Raw genomic sequence first — 21,244 nt, 5'->3', positions numbered from 1 at the left:
AAAACATTAAATTTATTGAGAGTGCTAATTTATTAATCACTGACTTCCTTGTTGGAACAAATGACAGTCTTCTGTCTTTTCTTTAATATGTCAAGTTTCTTGAACAAAAGTGAAAATTGTTCTTGTATTTTTTACTTCTCACAAATGTAGTTGGGGTAAATTTTTGCCAGCAAAGTCAGAAAAAAAAAACAGCCAAATGGACTGTAAGTCACCCAACCTGGCAACGCTGCCTCTGTTCCTAACCTGGAATATACCATATCCACAGAGGGACGGGGGAGGACGAAAGACTTTCACATGATAAGTCACATGATTTTAGTGATTTGAGGTGTTTCTTTTAAAGCAGAGAGTTAAATAATGATGGGGAATAAAATTTGTTTCAGACACTTTTATTAAGTGTTCAGCTTGGGGCCCCCATATTGTTACGGGCGATTGCCTATCTTTGCCTAATTGTAAGTTCACATCTCTGTATAAAATATAAAGAAAGCCAAAAAAAATGTTTTTCTATATTTGTTAAACATTTTAAAACAAAGAATCTTTGCTGATTAAAACAAAAATAATAATACAGAAGCAGTGTGAGATATAAAAAAAAATTCTATTGAAGCAACATTGGGAAAGACTAGTAAACATCAGAGAAATCTTTTTTTTTTGCCACCAGTTCAATGTTTTCTAGGGTTTGGTAGCTTATCCTCTCCATTTATAGACTTTTAATTATTTGGTTCCACAAAGTCAAGTTCTCAATCCTATAATTTTCTCCATGAAGCTGTAGATAACACATCAGGTGACTGAAATAGCTCATCTCCCCCCAGACTGAATATTGTTATAATACATAGCATGGAGGCCACAGCAGAGCTGTGGAGGAATTTCAACTGATTCGTTCTGCAACCGCTCTTGGATAAAAAAATGATAATCACTAAAATGCGACACAGTATAAGCTGCAGCAGTGGTTGCAGGACTCCTTGCACGCTGCAACATACGTACAGCAAAAACGACCCATGACTAATGTTACATGGAAGCCTATTTGAAGACTGTCTCCATAAATCCCGTCGGTTACACACCACCTGCAGCAGATTCCTGCATTTTCTTTTACTTAACCTCAAATACTTAATATTCTCAGTCTGTCACATTTCCTGCACAAGTGAATAATTGTTTTTGTGTGGTTATCAGCTACTGCTCTACCTCATTCTTCTGTCCATTATCAACACTAGATCCTTTCAGTCTACCTTCTGGCTTACCCACACTAATAATTACCTTCACCATAATGAACAGTGCCCTCATCTGCGGTTACAAAATTGCACATCTATCAACAGCCTTTAATATATAACTGTAATAATATAACTTTTAGTCAATACTGATTCATATTCTTGGAGGAGAGGACTGACGTGACAGTTAAGGTACCTTATCCTCCAACAAAGACGTATTATTATTATTATTATTATTTTTTTTTCAGTCAGCAAAGGTCAGATTTTCATGTAGTTTTAATTTCAATCTTTTGCTAGAGTATAAAACATGTACCTTAGTATAAAATGAATCAGTGCAACCTTTCATTCATAAATTGGCAAGACTTCACACGTGGTTTCTGAAATTACTTAGGTTTAAATTGTGTTTTTCGAGGGGAAAGTAGAAAAGAGAAATTGACAGTCTATGAATATTAATGGTTTTAAGTTAAAACTAAAATGACGGAGTCCCATTAGAGTTTTAAATTAGGATGTTTTTTGTTTACATCCACAGGGTAACAGATTTCAGTGTAACAAACTGCATATTTTTTTCTTGATTTGCATTCAAAAGCAACAGTAAAAATATATCTATCGAAAAAGAATTCTAAGAAATTTGAAAAAGGCAAATAAAGTTTTGGTTAGAAAATTAAATAAAGATTATATTCATAGAGTTAGTCCTTTTTAGCTGCTGAAAGGTTCACAGAAACTTTGCGATCTTAACTGAACTGTTATCTATTTAAAATGATTTTGATACATTTGGCCAGTTTTCCCCATATTTTACACACACACATATATATATATATGCACATTTTTATATATGTAATTAAAATGTTAATTATTAAAAAATGTATTAAGCTTATTTGTTAATTTAAATGATATTTTTAAAAAAAATATTTCAATCTTGGTTTATTTTTTTAATATTTTAAAACATTTTATTTATATATTTTTATGTAATATAATTTTTAAATTATTTTAAATACTTTTTCAATATATTTTATTAATATTTTTAAAAATATTGACTATATTTTATAATATTTTCATAGTTTTTTAACAAATGTTTATTTGTTTAAATCAATGTTTAAACATTTTTATTTCTTAAAAAAATTGTATTTATTTTAAAAATATATTTTTTAATGATTTATTTTATTTTTAAAGTTCAAGTTCTTCAAAGTTTTAATATATTTGTTTGTTTTTTTAATATATATTTTATATTTTTCCATAGATTTGTGATCTAGCCACATACCAGACTTAATGCTATTGCTTATAGAAGCCACAAGAGGGCAGCAGAGGTTTTCTTAAGAAAAGGCTCCATTAGAACTTCAACAAAACAGTAGTTTATAATAAGTTAGATTCGGTGCTTCCCATAATAATACTTTCTAGGCTTTAGTAAGACACAATCTAAGATTTTTTTTTAAATAAAACTTTAGCTGTCCCTAATATTTTCTTTTTTTTTAGATTTACAGACACTTGAGTTAAACTCAAGAATATAAGGCATCAGGTTTCACTTGTGACTGTGGATGGTGACCCCCCCAAAGAAAATCCCATAATAATTAAAGTCTGGCTAAGAACTTACATACAAGATAAACTCAAATCTAAAGACTTGAAGGTGAAATTCACACTGTAGCCAAAGTCATTTTTATTGGAGCTTTGGTAAAGACTCCGACAAAACAGCAGGGAGTGTTTCCTCTGCTCGTCCTTGCTGAACAAAAATGAGATAATTAATCACAGTTGGATGGTGGAGCGTGACATTTAGGAACAGGTACACCTTACATAAACAATTAGGGGTAGAATAATAATCTTTGCCATTTACCCTGAATTCATAATTTGCTGTTTGAAGACTCTGCAGCCTCACTCTGCTGTTCACAGCTCAGCCCCATGCAGCATTCTTTGGAGGATTAAGTAGCAGATAAAAACTGCACAGTGAGCCTTAGAGGCAGGATGTTCTGATATGTATTCCAGATATATGCACAAAGCAATATCACATTTTTATTCTGACAGTAATTCATGTCTACGAGAGGCTTTTTACGTCATTTTTTCAGTTAGTTCTGGTTTCCAGAAAGGCTGGAAAAGTCCTAAATCTATCAGAGCATAAATTGCACACCTTAAATTACATAATCTTGATGTTAGATGCCAAAAACAGCCCTCAAAGGTATATATTCTGTGCATGCTCTGACATGCTGGAGTAATGGAAAACAATGTCACTGGAAAACAACTGAAGTTTGGGTTACTGAAACAAAAGCTCCTCTGTTTCTGCTCACTTTTTCACGCCGAACGGTTGAAAATAACACAAACAGCCGTGATTCTAGTCTAAATGTTGTGGTGAGTTTGGCCCCTCACACATCATATCCTCCAGATGTGAGGAGGAGCAGAGTGGTGAATCCACCATGGATTGTTAACTTTCTTTTACTTCTTTATTCTTTAAATCAGATTTTTTTTTTTACTTGCTTAAAAACCTCCATCACCATCCCTACAAGACAACAGATATCTCTGTTCACTCTCACTGCCACACCATGCCTGCCAGAGAATGGTGTTTTCTGACTGCAGAGCCAGATTTAGAGCAGTGGAATAAATGCGTTGTGCTTTTCTTGCTTCTCTTAGACTCCTTTATAGGCTCCCTCATAACCCAGTTGTTGTTTTCCAACAGTAAGTGGGAGCACACAGACTGATGCAGAGTGGGGGAGACATGCGAGACTGCAGAGGCTGTCTGAGCTTTCTCATTCAGGTGTGTGTGCTTGTGCATGTGTGTGTGTGCAGCATTTAATCAAAACTTCGACAGCTTGAAGAAGACATAAATTTGGACAGCGCTGGGGTGATGTAAGGGGCTGTTTGAATATTAAAAACTGCAATCCTGAAGTCATAAATGTAAAAAGGTGTCCACACTTTACTTTTATGCAGATTCTGTTATATATTTTAAGCAGTACCAATAGGGATTTGTTGCACTTTCCACATGAAATGTTCTATTTAGAGTCAAAAAGCCCAAATCTGCACAAAATACAAGAATGTGTGGCAGAAAAAAAAATAATTCAGTAACTAGTTTAGACTAAAATTTGTGTTTTCGGATGATATATTGAAAGCCAAAGCCTTCTTCAGCAATCATCTATGATTTGGTTTCCACTCAGTGGTGCAAATGGCGTCTTGAGCGGCGATATCCATGATTTTTAGGCAGATTAGGTCAGTTTTCCAGAAGTCCAAATGGGAATTTATGCTTTTGCACTTTTTCCTCTTTCTGATGAAGGGATCAGAATGTGGAGATGGGTTTGGTTAGGTCACACTAAAAATAAAGTAAAAATAAGTTAAAAATAATTCTATATCAACACAAAAAGGAAAAAAAAGCAAAACTTTTTGATTAAAAAAAATTGTTTTAAATTTTTTGCTACTGTAATGTATCAGAGTAGATTATGTGGTCAATAATTTACTTAACCTATCACTTAAACTGAAACATATAATCAATATATTAAAATTATATTAAAAAACAACTTTCTTTCCAGTAACAGATTAAGCATGTGTCATGAAAAGAGACATTAGCTTTGTGTTTCTCGTGGGTCACCATCAGTTGAAACCACTGGAGAGCTACCTTCTGTTTAAAACTATGCTCCTCTGAAATGCCAAAAACAGCAAAGGACACGGCGGACAGGCTCTCAAGCAAACATCAGACACTCAAACAGTGTTTCTGTCACCTCCTGCAGCTGCATAAATCCATTATGTAACCCTTGTCTTAACCTATCCTTAACTGACCTGCATGAATGATTGATGAATGATTGTCTTCATGTGGTCAACACAAACTGCTCAAAAATCCTAAAAGAACGCGTAGTAAAACTCAACTGTTCTTGTTGATTTAGTTGAGTTTTGCATCAACTTTTCAAAACTTGTTGGCCTTAAACATCAAATTTTGTGTGTTTAGTTTTACTTGATGAGTAGCAGAAATTCTGCTTTGACTGTAATGTTATTTAAAAGGTAGAATCAGCTTCCTGTGGCAGTTCTGGGAAGAAAAAGGGCAATTCCAACTCCTTTTAGAGGGCCGAGTTGATAAAAATCGATTAATCAATATTAATTGATCTAAGCTTAATAGACCAATAATAGATCCATAAAAGTAGAGATCGATCTAACGCATAAAGCTAAAGCCTTAAAGTATAAGGACGGCTAATGCTAATGCTTGGTTGACCTAAACACACATTACTGACTAAATTCACATCTTTATAAACTCACAGGGATGAGATTCACAAACTCTTTTAAGGAAATATTTGCTTAAACTAACCGTTTGTGGTCAAAAGTAGTTTTTTTTCTCACACTTTCTTCTACTTCTGGAATAGGGTGTAACGCTGTAGCGTGACCGCCACCTAGTGGTCAAAAAAATAAATTAAAAAAATCAGAATCAAATCCATCCAGGCTTTGGTGAAGTTAATCAAACTGATTCTGGAAATTAATGGCAGTACATCCTGCTCTACTGAGTACTTGCAATCATCTCACCTCAGTTTAGAGACTCTAAAATATGCAAGTCATAAAAGGGTAAAATACCTGCATCAATAAATTGAGTCCAGGAAGATGATCAGAGCTCTTAAAATGACTGATACACATTATTTTATGGAAAAAAGACAACAATAAAAAATCTCTATCCAAAATAAGTCTGAGTATTATGGCAAAAAAAAGGTTCCCCTGTGCCAAAACTAAAGAAAACCTATTATATTTTAGGTAAAAAAAGAACAAAAGCAAATAAAATATGAAGAAAACTCAAAGTTCTATTTTACACAGACACTGCATCATCTTTAAAACCTTCTCAGATAGTCGGCTATCTTCTAAATTATCTCAACATCCAGCCACAGCATTTAAAATCAAGTTTATTTGTTCTGTTTTAGATTTGCTCCTTTGGATAATATTCACACAAAGCAATTTTCACTTTGTTGTTGGAAGACGCTCCACTGGCTTATACAGAGAAGTACAGGGGCAGAAAAACAAGCCCCAATCATGAATCCTCTGCCACCATGTTAAACTGATGGTTTAGGGAGATTTTCCTGCAATAAGTTCACGTTTAAACTGCTAAATCACAAGCTTACCTCACAACTTTTTACCATTTTCTCTTGGTAACCCTCAGAAAAGTGTTCATTTTTTTAGAGTTCTGCTGTCACAAACACGAATATGTTAAGGGAGAACTTTAGAAGTCGGACAGTTTTGCTTTTATGTTAAATATTTTCATCTTTTACTTTAAAAAAGACAATTTCCAAATGTTGTATTAAATGTTTAAACCCAGACTGATGTTCAGCAAAAATGTTTTTTTTTTCCTACAATCAAAACAACAGTTTTTGGCTTCATTTTTGGAAAGCAACAGCAACAAAAAGGGTAAATGTTGTCACTTTCTGGTAGCTGGTTTTGCCTGACTATATTTTTTAAAAAACAACAACAACAACAAAAAAAGTATTCTGTCTGGTTTGAAATCCTCCATCTGACATCACGTCTTCAAAGCAAAAAGATAAAAAGCTGATGAAAGCAAATTGTTAGCTGTCATTAGTTAAACACTTATTTTCTCAATGGTTTTGTCAACCATTTTTATTTGATCCATCTGCTTCTCTGTGTTCCATCGCTCTGCACTCAATAAGTGTTTTAGTCTTACCTGGAATGACCTCAAATATAAATTTGCCCCCTTCATCCCCGCTGGTCGGATGCTCTGCGACTTTGTTTCCAGGTAAAAAAATGGCTCCCTGTGGAGGACAGAAAAAAAACAACAAAGAAGACAGCTCAGTTTTGTCATTTTGAAGCAATTATTTAATGGCTGACACAGTGTTGGATGTTGGAAAAACTTCCCGGCTCGAGATCCAACATTTGATTTATACATGACATATGTGGGAAGCATAAAGCGACTCTGCAGACGGTGCAACTTTTCCAGCTGTTAGTGTAACATCAAAACCCTTCATCTCAGTGTGCTTTTATTTTTCATAGAGATTTTTTTTTTTTTACAGATTCTGAAGGTTTTCAGGTTGTAATGAGGTGTGCAGGTCCTCCTTGAAACGGTTCTGGATGATGGACTTGAGTGGTTACTGATGTGGCAACATCACAAAAACACATCTCTGCTCACACTCACCATCTGCTTCAAATAGGAGCGGAGTCAAACAATCTGCAGAGCAGAAAAAGCTGATAATGTTCAACACGGAGGAGGGAGTTTGTTCTTAAACGAATTGATCAAACGTAGATTTATGAATTTGTATTTTTGTTTTCTTCTAAAAACTGAAATCTTAACAATCAGCAGGCAAACTTCAGACGACTTTCACCTTCAGTGCAGCATCTGACAGCCATTACACTGACCTCTATGTGGGTCAGACTAATGCAGACAAGCTGTGCGCGGGTGACAGCGTCAGTACCAAAGAACCCGTGCACATTAACGGGATGTAAAGAGGGAGTCTCTTTCCTCCTTAATGAACCATAACTGTGACAACCAGGAAGTGAAACCCCACCTGAGGCTCCAGATCAAGGGCTGTAAAGACATAACGATGAGACAGGCAGGAGTGGAGGAGCGATGAGGGAAGGGGCTCATTTGATGTGGCTGTCAGCCGGAGAATCTGCTTTGCTTCAACATCTCCAGATTAAAACCGACCATAAAGAGCTTGTTTTTCATTGAGTGCAGATATTTTCATCCTCACATTGTGTCAGTTCTAGGGGAAGCAGGGTAGGAATTAAATGTAGTTTGTCTTTTCAAGACAGTTTTGATGGTGGAAAAGAAAAGATGACAATGATCCACATTTTTTTTGTACTTTTCAGATTGTTGTTATGTAGAGGAAATACAAACATCCTATTTTAGGAATGTGACAGGAAGAGGTTCAACCTTAAAGCAGGAGATCTGTCCATCAGGGGGGCTTTTTTTTAAAGGCTGTACCCAGCAGTGACTTCCACATCTAATTGGACCATTTCTTTTATTTGGCATGGACACTGGAATACTGTCAGTGAAACTGTGTGTTTAATGGCGGATGTTTCTTTTAGGTGAACGCATGGCCTCTGGGCAAAAAGCAAAAAAAAAAATGCACCAGATGTGACGTTTGTGTGGGTAACAAAAGAACCTAAAAAAAGTTTCTTTGTGCAATCAAAGATTTTTATCAGTAAAAAATAAAGGACTTTTTCTGTCATGCTGTTCTCAAGAGGAAGACAAACTGAGGTTAGCTTCCTATCCTCAAGACCTCGCAATAAAAAAACTTTTTTGGGTGTTTTAACATGCTCTTGTTGCATTTTTCTCATAATGGAGGACATATTTAAAGAAAATTAATTCTAAAATAGTATTTCTGAGTATTTACAAATACTAAATACTAAAAGCTTTTAGGTGTGATGTAGAAGTTACAGCTAGCAACAAGCTTCCTGCTCATTTTCCTGCTTCCTACAGTTGGATTGCGCCAATATTGCTCTCCATTTTTGCTCTAATGTTAGATTGGGGTTGTGAGGGGCAGGAAGCTAGCGGGAGAGAGTGTAAACAGATGGATGATGGGAAGTGAGGGAGCAAAGGCTTACTATTCACCAATGGTTCCACCCACAACTCAGAGAATAAACTACTGCAGATCTGCAGAAATTATGTCCTAGAAAAAAACAGGTTTTTAAATTTTGGCAAAAAATGGAAAAGTCTAAATTAAAAGAACGCTGGGAATGCATTGACAATAGATGAAAAGATAATCAAAGTAGGACTGTTCTTTACAATGACACCAACCTCTCCGTTAGCATTTTTACATATACAATTTAACTTAAAACAAGACTTATTATAAATATTTGTAACCCCTTTGGAACTTTGAGTGGATGTTCACCTGTTTTTTTTTATCAATTTTCGCATTGTTCTCACCTTGTCTTTGTGGATTTATATATTTCTCTTTTGTCTCTACGTGTTTGATATTTTAATATAAAACATAAAAATGGTTTAATTTCCATTATTGTGATTTTTGCTGTAAAAATAGGCAAAATCTTGTACTCAAACTTTTTTTTTATAAGGATCAGGTTTATTGTGGAAATATTCCGTTATATTATTAAAATCATATGGGGGAAAAAACAAAGTGGGGTTGTACAATAGAGAGGGATAGCAGGCATTGCCACAAAAATAATTTTAATGATAAGTGAATAGGTGTAAAGTAGGGGGAAAAAGCTCAAAAAGTCTCTGGATTAGCAAAGGTTAAAGTGGATTGAACTAAATATTACTTGAAGAGCGTTTTTAAATCTCTCTGGGCAGGCGTTGCAGATTTGCAACAGCTAAATGCTAGCATAATGCTAGTTATTTGTGGTTTTTTTTTTAGCTTTGTTACATTGTTTTAAAATGTTCTGTAGAAATAAAGTTAGCGCTCGTATCATATTCAAGTCTTTAGTGTCCCGCAACATCTCAGAACTCATCGCATGTGAAGATCCCTCTAAAAAAAGTCTGAATTGTATATTATTACCGCATACGATCCTTGTCCCAAAATATCACTTTTGTTTCTGTTACTAAAACTTACTTTGTCCCTAAAGAGGGTTAAGAACTGTTTTATACATCTTCCAACTATTCCTTGTTGGACAATTTTCATAGAATTTTCTTAGAAAATCACTCCAGCATAAAAAGCCTCATAGCTTATGATTTATCTACGCATAGATGCCTCTACAACTGGATTTATCACTGACTTAGAGTGGAGTGGATTTGTGACTGGGTTGGGATGAACAGAAAACTGCAGCACTCCTATACCTTAAAATAAAAAAAACCTTTATAGCGAAAAAGACATTTTCAGGAGAAATAATTTAAAAAGCTGTATCCTGTGAAAAGATGCCAGAGGACAATAAAAAACTATGTTTTTATCCTAGACAACAAAACACTGAAACTATAAAATGTTTATTAGCCCCTAAAAGTGGAAGAAGAGGGAAATGTTTGTAACTTTTTCTCACCCTACATGGGTTGGGGAGTAAATCAAATAGTGGAAACAGACTAAAACGGCGATGTCTTTGCTCTTTGGCTGTAAAGGCCACCCATGTGTTTCATGCAAAAATATTATAAGAGCGTCGGTTTAACGTTTAACTCTCGGTTTCTTCTTTGCAAACATTCAAAAGGGGAACACAGCTGCAGTAGTGATTTGACAAGCAAAATGAGCAAATATGCAGGCAGGAGTCAATTTCCTTTCTCACAATCTGTTACACAGTAACATGGATTTGCAGGTGTCCTCATCTCAAAGTGAGCATTTTCTTGCTCTTTCGGGTGGATGCTGGATATTTGCTTCAACCTGCAACTGAACAATAAATAATATATTATTACTTGAGTTCTCAGACTTTCATTTTCAGTCCACCAGACTGAAGAAATCTCAGCTGCTTGCTTCCATCATTCCTAAAGGCCGCGTATATCACCCAACCATAAACCGAGTGGGATACATAAACCTGAAATGCTCGAACACGTATAAATAATAGATGTACACATTACTGTGCCTAATTATGAGCCTGGAAGGCCTTCTCCAGGGACTCCTTCAGGTAACTCGGTGTGACCAACGGCTTTCAGGACACCGCGGAGCGAGCAGGCTGTGCTGCAGGAACAACAGGCAGTTTTCAGTTGACTTTCTCTTCAGAGAGAAAAGATTTATTGCTTTAATAAAAACTAATTTTCAAGCTTGTCAGAATAAAAATGATTTCCAGCATCAGTTTCAAGTCGATGTTTGGTGTCACTACAAACTCCACCCGTCTAAAACACCATTGTCAGTACCCACTTTATGTGTACATACTGGCACTAGTGCATACTTAAATCTTTTATTTTTTTATTAAAACACATTTGTATCAACATAATGTGTTTGCTTAGAACAATTCTTGTCAGGAACTGATGGTGTGGGACCCAAAAATGCAGAAGGAGACCAGACTTGGTGGCGGAAACTTAAATATTTAATATATAAACTTGAACCTGCCAAAACAGAAACAAGGAGAAAGAAATTGATGAAAAAACAGTTGATCTTGTAGAGGAAAACTCAGCAGCAGGAAAGATTATGACTCACACTAATTTAATGACAAAACATGCCACAGCGGGGGAAAAATGTCAATTAAAAAACTCCATAACTAAAGAAATCCTCTAGAGCACATGTGTCAAAGTCAAGGCCCGGGGGCCAAATCCGGCCCCTCAGATCATTTTATAATATTATTCTTATTACCAGCCATATCTTGTATAATTGTGACATGATATGTTTTATAGACAGAAAACACTTTTTTATACTTTTCAATTTTTTGTTTAAAATGACATACAAGAAAAGACATTTAAAGTTTTTTTCTTTTAACATTTACTTTATTTGCAACTTGTATAATTTGTCAGAATATTGTATTTTGGAGAGTAAAATATTGAAAGTTGTTTAAGTGGATTTATTCTGGAATAATAATCTGCAAACATGTATGAACAATGAACAGAAATGAAAACATCATGAACATGAACCTGGCTACAGGGTAAATTTCAGAACATAACCAAAAAAAATATTCCAATTCATGCATATTTTTTAATAGAAAATCCATATTATATTAACTAATATCTCCAAATGTAGAAATGACTTTATTCTAATTATGGGTTTGATCAAAATGCTAAAATAGATTATCTGTCATAAACTGATACTGCTGTTACTTATTTTTGTCACCAGTTCTGACTCAGTTAATGATTCCCCACATTGTCTTTCAGTGTGTGACATACAGCGTTGTTTTTTTTTTCTATTTGGGTGGAATTTTCAAGTAAATGCAAATGAACAGAGAAAGCAGCCTCAGGGATGCAAAACAAAAATATTTATTGTGTTGAGGAAAAATAACAGAAAGCCAGGCGTTGCTGCATAACCAGAATTGTCACTGATAAACGAAGAACTAAATTCTGGACTGGATGCAAACCAATGAGTGATTGTTTACAATTGGCTCTGGCTTATTCTTTGTCAAACTTCACCAGTTACATATAGTCTCACAGATTTACTTCTTCATCAGCCTCATTCCTTTTTCTTCTTCTGTCTGTTAAGTTCTGCTATTGTGGGATTTAAAAAACATTTTGGGCTTTTTGACACCTAAATATTCACAAATGCATTCATGACTTAACACAGGCACTGCAGAAATGAATTCAGTCTAAATTTATCAGGTCAGAATGCAGTTATCAGTGCTTGTATTGTATATGCTATGTGCTATATATTCTTCAGGCTTTTGTACTTCACTGTCATTATCTTTTGAAAAAGCTAATGTTTGTTTGCACAAAAGCCACCACGCCCAAAAGTCCATTGCAAGACACTGTTTCCAGCTCTCTTAATGCATTCATAACTGCTTACAAAACCAGCTTGCATAAACTTGTTGCAACTGACTTACTCCCCCAAAGTTAGAGACAATTAAAGATTCTGTGCCACATAAGAATGAAGGGACATAGTAATTACACGTAGAACATACTGAAAGAATACTAATACAGAAATATCCTCTGGTGAAGCTAAATATTTCTTTCCCGTTTTACTATATGTTTAGCCTGCTAAAAAAAAATCCCTTTGTCTGGAGTTATTGCTCAACCACAGTAAGCCAGTAATAAGAGGATTCAACATCAGCTGTCACATGTGCACTTACTGTGGCACGATAGTATAAATGTTGTGTCTGTGACCAGAAGACGATAAGCGTGGTTTTAATGAAGAACACAAAAGAGGAAATTTGGACGGTGTCCACTTTCTTCACATTCCACAAACAAGAATGAGAGTTAGATCACGTCTCAATGTCATACCGGAACCTAGATCGCAGTAAAAGGTTGTTTTTGTCCATATTCATCACTGTCAAATGAGACTACAGAGTGGCTCTTGGCATCAAAATAACTGCAAGAAGTTCCAGTCTTGTATTGTGAATTATAATGAAAGAGCAGAGGCTCTTAAAGTGTCACTTTATTTGCTTTAGCTAAATGACTTCACAAGCCAGTTTCAGTCTAAACCTAGAAAGACTCATTGCATCATTAAAGCAGCAATATTTGTGTGTATTTTGACAAGATTTCTTGTTTGACCACATTATTATTTCTCTTATTTAAGATGTTAACTTCTTAATCCCCCCTTTCATCAACTGACTACCTGCTGTGGTAGTGGTGGGAGGAGTTGATAGCTTGAGTGACCCTAGGGGCTTCCCTGTCTGGGGCAAATACCCCTGGTCAGGTCTCTCATGACAGACAGGTCTCACGTGATGAGCCAGACTAAGAGAGATTTAAATACCCCCTATGGAAACTGGACACCTTAAAAGCAAGGTCCGGACTGACAGGCGAGCGCTTGGAAGCTGGGCCTTTTCCCACGGGACCCGGCCAGCCTCAGCCCAAAAAGATGACGTGGGATTGGTTGCCTGTAAGGAAGACTACTAGGGGTTGGTGCTGTGTGGCATGGGTAGACACTCAGGGCCTCAATGACCCAATCCACAGAAATGGGATCTAACCATTGGGACATGGAATGGTACCTAAATAAGTAGGATAGAGTAGGAATTAATGCAAGAGCCTGAGCTGTACTGGATAGAAGTGGCGATTGTCTCCACTCACATTTTGGGTGCTAAAATTCAAATCCTAAAGAGAAGTTGAGCTCACATACAGTCTGGAGTTACTATGGTAAGAAGTGACCAACTGGTGAGGGTTTGGTTTTAGTCCCACAGCTCAGCTAATATGTATTGAAGGTGGCGAGAAGACCTGGTCGGTGAAAGGATCTTGTTCCTGCACTCAGTCATGGACTGTCTGGTCTGTCTGTTTGGTGCAGTGTGATTCATGTGTTGTCCTTCTGGTCTGTAATGCAGGCAGAGTGGCACAAACAATACTTCCCAACAAAGACTTTGTTTTAATCTCTGTGGGAGATACTCTTGGACAAGGTTGTCAGAATCTGGGTCTTAAGGGCCGGTGTCTTACATGTTTTCCAACCAACCTGCCATTGAAACTCCTTATCCAGATTATCAGCAGCAGATGACACAGAATTTCTGGAAAACCAGCAGAAGGTCGGCCCACAAGGCCTGGATTTTGACCCTCCTGCTCTAGGATCACGAGGATCATGGTCTCTGAACAACCAAAGCAAAAGTTTGGTTTGTCCTGCTGACAGTAAGTTGAACCTGTTCCCAGTGGATGTTGGGTTCTTGGAAGAATCCCCTTTGTCTCCAGTTCTATTCATAGTTTTAATGGACAGAAATTCTGGGCGCAGCCAGGGGCATTAGAAAGTACAGTTTTGGGACTTTTTACTTTATACAATTGATATTTTTCTGCTGGCTTCACTGATCGAGGACTTTTAGTGTCTTCTGAACTGGTTTGTATTCAAGTGAGAAGCAGTTGGAATAAGAATTAACATCTTCAAGTCAAAAGTCACAGTTCATGGCAGTTCTGTCTTTCCAGATAGACGGAGTATTCCTGCCTCAAGTGGAAGAGTTTAAGTATCTTGGTGTCTTCATAGATAAGTGGAAGATAGATGGATGGTTGGATGGATGGACCAAATTCTAAATCCAAATAAATAGCTGCAAAATATCAATTTACAATCATTTTGCTCATTCATAACCTTCCTCCAGTGGCATGCAAATCCATTTTTAAGCAGTTTAAATGGGTATAATGAAAGCGTTTCAGTCAGTGCATGAATACTGTCTTTGTTTATGACTCAAAGAGATGAAATCTGAGCATGTTTGTGAGTGTGCGTGTGCATTAGAATATGAGGGATTCCGTGCCTGCTTGTTCTTACATCTCCACGGACGAGTAGGGGCAGGCAGATGGTATGTTGACACTAAGCCTACACATGCTGTACCCTGTGCATGTGACCCTTCACCTCCATCTGACTCCCATTCTTCAGATTCCTCGCACTGCAATGTGAGGTTTGGCACAACCGGAGAAGACAAAACATGACCACCTTCGCCGTGACACACTTTCGAGTATAATCTTATCTACAATCATCCCTGTTTCACTGAGGCTTGGAGAAAACAGTGCATCATGTTACAGTTTCTCCCTGCAGAACAGTTTGGCTTGTACCAGTAAAACAAAGATAGGTGGATGAATAAAGGTTACCTCTTCAGGTCGAACTAAACAGGTCTTTCCTATTAAAACTTTGAAAAGTTTTTATCCTGCTGTGAAATTCCTTAGAGTAGTTTCTGGAGGACATATTGTTTTATAAATCTCACAAACCTTTTTAAGAACAAAAAGTCTCAAATTGATGCAGAGAAGCCAAAGATTTGATTTTATTATCTCAAGATATTTTCTTAATTTCAGGCTGTTCCAACATGTGTAAGGTGTAGGTCAGACAAGAACTGGTAGAAGAAAACAAACATGTCTCATCACTTTTAGGGTTTTAGATCAATACTTTCCAATCAGAGTACTCTAGAAATTTCTTAAACTTTATTGCAATACACTAGACCAATATGACTTACTTTTCTTCACCAAAGTGCATTTTTAAGTTAAAAAAAAAAAAAGATCAGTATACCAGCTTAACTTTTATTAAGAACATTGCAATTGTGACCTGAAATGTATTTTGTTTTATAATCAAATATGTTTCTCAGCATCAAAAGGCATTTTTTTTCCTGATCTCAACAACATTTTATCTTTAGAACAGCTTTAATAAACAAGCTCTTTAACTCACACCGAACAAAAAAATAGTGTCTTGCTAGCCACACATTGTGATTTTGCAAATTTGATGTGTTGCCTACATATTTCAAGTTGGTGTGACAACTTATACAATGAATGACTTTTATCTAATTGACTCTCAATACTATGAAAGCCAAATTACTTCCAAACGGTCTTTTTAAATGAAATTGAGGCTGGTTGGATGACGAGATCTTAGCCATGTTTGTGTGTTCTTCAATTGTGCTTTTCAGCGAAAAATGCTTGATGTTTAGCTCTAATTGTTACTTTTACTTTAAATCAAATGCATTTATTGATCATCGATTACTTAAAATTCAGAATTGATGCATCTAGAAATAGATTTCCCTCCACTAATCCTTAGACATGGCTTTAGTTTCTTTTAGTTGTTATAGACTAGGGGCGTATGTCATTCACCGAGGGCCAGCCCCTTGCTAGTTTTCCAGAAATCCTGCCTTATCTGCTGCTGGTTACCTGGATCAGGTGTGTTTAGCCAATAAGGAGCTTCAATGGCAGGTTGGTTGGAAAACATGTTGGACACCGGCCCTCAAGGCCTGGATTTGGGTACCCCTGTTATAGACAGACTGATGTCTAGGGATGGACTTAAGCACTTCTGCTTGTTTTACCATCCATGAATGAGCTGATTCTGCTACTCTAATGCATATTAAGAGCGGGGGATCACACCATCTATCCATTTTCTTAACCTGCTGTCTCCCTTTCGGGATCACAGGGATGCTGGAACCCCTCCTGACAACTGTTGGCCAAGGGTAGTACACCATGGACAACCTGTCACTGGGCCACACAATCAAACACAAAAAATTGTGCTTGATATAAAAAAAAAAAAAAAAAACTAAATTGATTATATTTACATAATCTTACTTACATGTCACTTCATGTGCATCAAAAGTACAATAATATCTGCTCCTTTAGAGGGGTTTGTTACACTAAAAGAATTGTAACATTTTTTTTATCAAGTTTTATCATTGCAAAACTACTTTTGCAACTCAGAGAATGAACTCTATATTATTTTTTATGCACATTTATAGGTAAATTAGACACAAAAACTCAAACGGTTTTAGCTCTCTAGTTGGTTTTTTATTGCTGGTTACTTGATGTGAAACAAAAAAGGATCACGACTTTTTAATTTCTCTCCCTAATGATGATCATAAATTAATTCTGTGCTGAGCTTCATAAATCAGGCATCATCTCAGTGACACTTGCGGTTTCATGGAAAAGGGCAGATGTTTTTTCTCCCACTGAGGAGGTAGTAATTAGGCTAATGTGACTATGAACAAACGGAGACTTCACAGTGTGAGGGAGTCTTAATTAATAGCTGTTGTGGACATGGCTTCACACATCTGCGTCATGAGGTTTTTTCAGGTCAGTATCATGCCGCTGCACAGAAGTCCATGTTCAGAAAAGTGTTCTGAAGGTTTCCTTGAGTATGTCTGATTGCCCTGACCTTTAAGACTGACTTTAAAGGCCAGGAATGCAGACAGTCTTGACTTTGTCTCCTCTTTGTCCTACTTGTGATTTTTCCCTATGGGATGCTGGGCTTGCTATCTCCAACTCTGCTGGCACTATCATATTGCTTTTGTGGCGCTCCATTCCTCTCTGCCTTGGAGGTCATGGAGATTTAAGGAGTTCTCCTGCAACTGACCTAGTTTAACTGAAATGTTCTCCTTCCATTCAAAGCTAGAAGTTTCAGGTATTCGTTTTGGCTTCAGGTAAGAAGTAGAGCAAAAGTTGGTAGCATTAGAACTAAAAAGAAAAAAGTTTTTCCCTCTTATGTCTGCTATTGTAGCTGCAAAAATCCATCTTTTCTGGTAAATTAATCAAGAAAGGGAAGTATTTTTTGAAAAATTAGCATTTTTTTCCCCCCATTTTTTTACTTCTATATAGGAAGAAGCATGTTCCTACATTTGCAAAAAGATTGGTAGACTTCCAAGATCAAAAATAAAACAATTGGTACTCAAAACGGAGGGCCAGCCTCTACTTTTAAGTGCACTTCTTAAAGACTCAAGCTCCTAAAACCAGCTGTGAGTAATAGCTCCACTGCTGAGTCTGGCCAGCGGCCCACCTTCAGGTCTGGAGATTCAAACCTCCACAGACTTCTGCTGTTGATGTGGCTTGGGTCGGGCTTAGTTTGCTGGGAAATCAGCCAACTAAAGACGAGTGGGCAGACAAACAGAATAAAGATGTTGCTTCTGCTTGAGTGTCAGTTTTTCCCCCTTAAAATGAAGGAATTGATTTTACAGACAGCAATGAGGTTCTTCTTTTTTGCAACAAAAAAGTAAATATTATGACTAATTTGAATATGAAATGTGTCAGCTCAACTGCACCAAAGACAAATAAGGAACCTTATTAAACTCACCAGATGAGAATAAATATTGAGCGTGTCTTGGTTTTCTGCTTTGTCATGGAGACCTACCATATGTCTGGCTGCTTCTTTGTTCAGCCTTGAGTACAGATGCTCAGTGAGAGAGGTTGCCTGGTGACAGTAACGATGGAGATGGCTTTGTCATGGGCATTACCAATTTCTCTCCATCAGGGAGGCCCAATGGGGAAAAAACAAAAAACTTTAGCTTATATTTACCAAGTAAAAGTAGTTTGATTAGTACTAATTAAAATGTATTTTTTAATCTTTAGTTAATTCTATTTTTTGTATATAGTAGTTAGTCGAATTGCCTAACCAAGCATCCATCATTTTTAAATCACAGTGCAGTAACTCTTTCTTTTACAGTACTTAAGTGGAATTTGGTATTCACATGGTACTTTTTTGTACCTACTAGTTCATTGTAATTAACAGGTAGTCTCTGTGTAACTAATAACTCCTTTTAAAAGGTAAGTACCACTAAAGATAAGTTAAAATGTAAAATTCACATACAATAAATGATACTTTATGTGTACTTACTCTGCTTTCATTAATAGTAAGTACCATGAAAAACACAATAAGATACCACATAAGTATTATACAATTACCAATCCTCTTATATACAGTGAGTTTCATGAAACGCATATAAACTTGCTTATAAACTTGCTTATAAGTAAGTAGAAAGTAAATTCTGGGCCTTTTTTCACAGTATTTTAAGGTTAGTTTCTGTTAACCTACTATCTTGTTACACATTGTAAATACAATAAAACATACCATAAGAGAATTAGTAAATTCAAGGTACTTTATTGGTGCTTACCTCGTTCTCACATGTGGTAAGTACTACAAAAGACACATTGACACAAAATGTAAATACCCAGTAAATACTATATAAAAAACTAGTATGTATAGTATAAATACTCAGTAGGTACAATATAAATACCCAGTATGTACCACATAAATATGAACCAAACAGTACCACATAATACCCAGCAAGTACCACGTAAGCACAGAGTAAGTGCCATAAAACGTATTATGTAAATACCCTGTAAGTACCAGGTAGGTACAAACAAGTACCATGCCAATACCACTTAAATACACTGTAAGTACTGTACTCTAAAAGGAAGAGTTACCTGTAGTTCTGCAGATATTACAAAATGTCAGACTCATTTATTCATTGACATAATCTTTTTTTTCTTTTTTTTCAATTTTATTCCATTTGGAAAGCTCAAATGACTCTTTTGACTCTTTCACACTGAGTTTTTACCAAAGAAAATTCACTTCATTTGACAGGTGTGAAAGTCAACCTTAACTCTGATGTAGATCACATAAGCAAATTTTGGTCTTGACTAGTTTCTTTTTTTTTTTTTTTTGGTAAACTTGTCCTGTCCAACAGTTGAGCAAACAGATGATAGCTAAGAGCCTCTTGTGTTAGCCAGGTTTTATTGTCACAACAGGAGTTAATGATCTTCTAACATGCAAAGTGTATATTCGTATAAACCTCTTTTGTATTTTATGCTAAACTTTATTTGTATTGATTATGCTTGTATCTTTTTTTCTTTTTTTGTTGAACGGGACAGAAAAGAAGTAAAGGCAGGGGGGGGAGGGGGGTGTTAGCACAAAAGAAAGGCAAAAGAAGGGAATTTAGAGAAAAATATGATTGATCATAAATCAACCAGGTATAAATGGCAATCTGGAATGGGTGGGGCCTGTCTACACATACACTTAGTTGTTACAAACATACGGTCTTCACATTTAAACTAGTCAAAATATACACAATACAACTGCAGTTCACACATACTTATGCATATAAACCCACACACATAAAGCCTTTCATTCTGTCATTAGTGCAAAGGTGAGCTGACACCTGTGCTCAGGTGAATTTTTATGTTCCGCTGAGGTGGATGATGATGGGATGTACAAAGGGGATGAGTGTCCGGCCATCCCCACACCAAGACCCCCCGCCGAAGCAGCAGCAGCAGCCAGGACCCCTGGGGCTGCGGAGGGAATCCCCCCACCTGGCAATCCCGCCAAACACTCAGACCAGGGTCTGCGGGTCCACCACAGAGCCCCCCAACCCCAGACGAGCAGCCCACCACCACCCAGCAGTCTTGACTAGTGTGCAAATAAAATACAGTAAAACAAATGAAAATAAATATATATATAATATAAATAAATAAAATACATTCTGCAACAGAGTGAATGCAAACTGACTCTCCAGCAGACCACTTTGAGAGAAAACCAAAAAAGTAGTTAATGTAAATACTATGAATTTTAAGCTGAAAAAATGAAATAATGTGAAATGTGAAAGTATTCTTGTTTGCTTGTTTGTTTGTACACATATTGAATTTACACTCGATTAACTTGCAAGAAGGTATTTATCTCCGAGTCACACTGGTTGAAGTTTGTGATAAAGATGTCCTGGATTGATCTTAGATCAGTGAATCGGATTGTAGTATGTAGATCGAAAAATGGTCATACAGCCCTAATGTGTAGCATAAAGTCTTTGGTATGGGTGCACAAACCTACAATCATAGACAGTGTGGACAATCAATCACTGAGCATATTAGATCACATACGATGTGAAAAGGATAAATAAAAATCAAATTATAACCCAGTAGTTTAGTGCTTTTGTGGCCTTACCAAGGCTTTGGTCTCCTCCTCATCTTTGTAGTAGTAGAGTTGATCCCCTCTCAGTACGAACCAGCGAGTATGCCACGTCTTGACAAAACCTCCTTGCTTCCTGAGCCATCCACACCTGATGACGGTCGGCCTTTGAGCCTCAGATCTCGGTAGACCTCCACTGCGCTGAGGACTGCCATTTGACCCACCCTGGTCGTCCATTACAGCAACACCAGTCTACAAATACAAATAAATTGGATCTGTTTTGATTCACAGCAGGTGAAAACTCTGGATAGCAAGGAAGAACTGGGAACTCTGTCAAAACAATAAAACTCAACACTGTTATTTTTCATCTTTAAACCACACACAGAGCTGGCCTGCCAATCAACCGGGGTACTCCTCTAAAGACAGATTGGATGTCATGGTTCCCTTGTCCATTCTGTCATCTGCTTTTCTAATGGCTTCACTGTAGTTTGAGCCTGTTTTTCCACATTCCATCTTTGGTCTTTTTTAACTCCACAT

The 21,244-nt window shown here is 36.6% G+C and overlaps 1 protein-coding gene across 1 annotated transcript in view; it reads right to left on the bottom strand.

Annotated features, from left to right (window-relative positions):
- The window catches only part of arhgap24 (Rho GTPase activating protein 24), a 63,699-nt gene that overhangs the window by 33,211 nt on the left and 9,244 nt on the right, over positions 1–21,244 (bottom strand). Inside the window, exons 2-3 of the mRNA XM_024299865.2 lie at positions 20,744–20,959; positions 6,820–6,907 (exon numbers count right to left, since the gene is read on the bottom strand). Coding sequence (XP_024155633.1) covers positions 6,820–6,907; positions 20,744–20,944 — 289 coding nt within the window. The 5' untranslated portion in view covers positions 20,945–20,959. The remainder of the gene's footprint in view (positions 1–6,819; positions 6,908–20,743; positions 20,960–21,244) is intronic.

Source organism: Oryzias melastigma, linkage group LG12 (assembly GCF_002922805.2).
Source record: "Oryzias melastigma strain HK-1 linkage group LG12, ASM292280v2, whole genome shotgun sequence".
Classification (NCBI taxonomy): Eukaryota; Metazoa; Chordata; class Actinopteri; order Beloniformes; family Adrianichthyidae; genus Oryzias; species Oryzias melastigma.
This window is presented reverse-complemented; position numbering and strand designations above follow the sequence as displayed.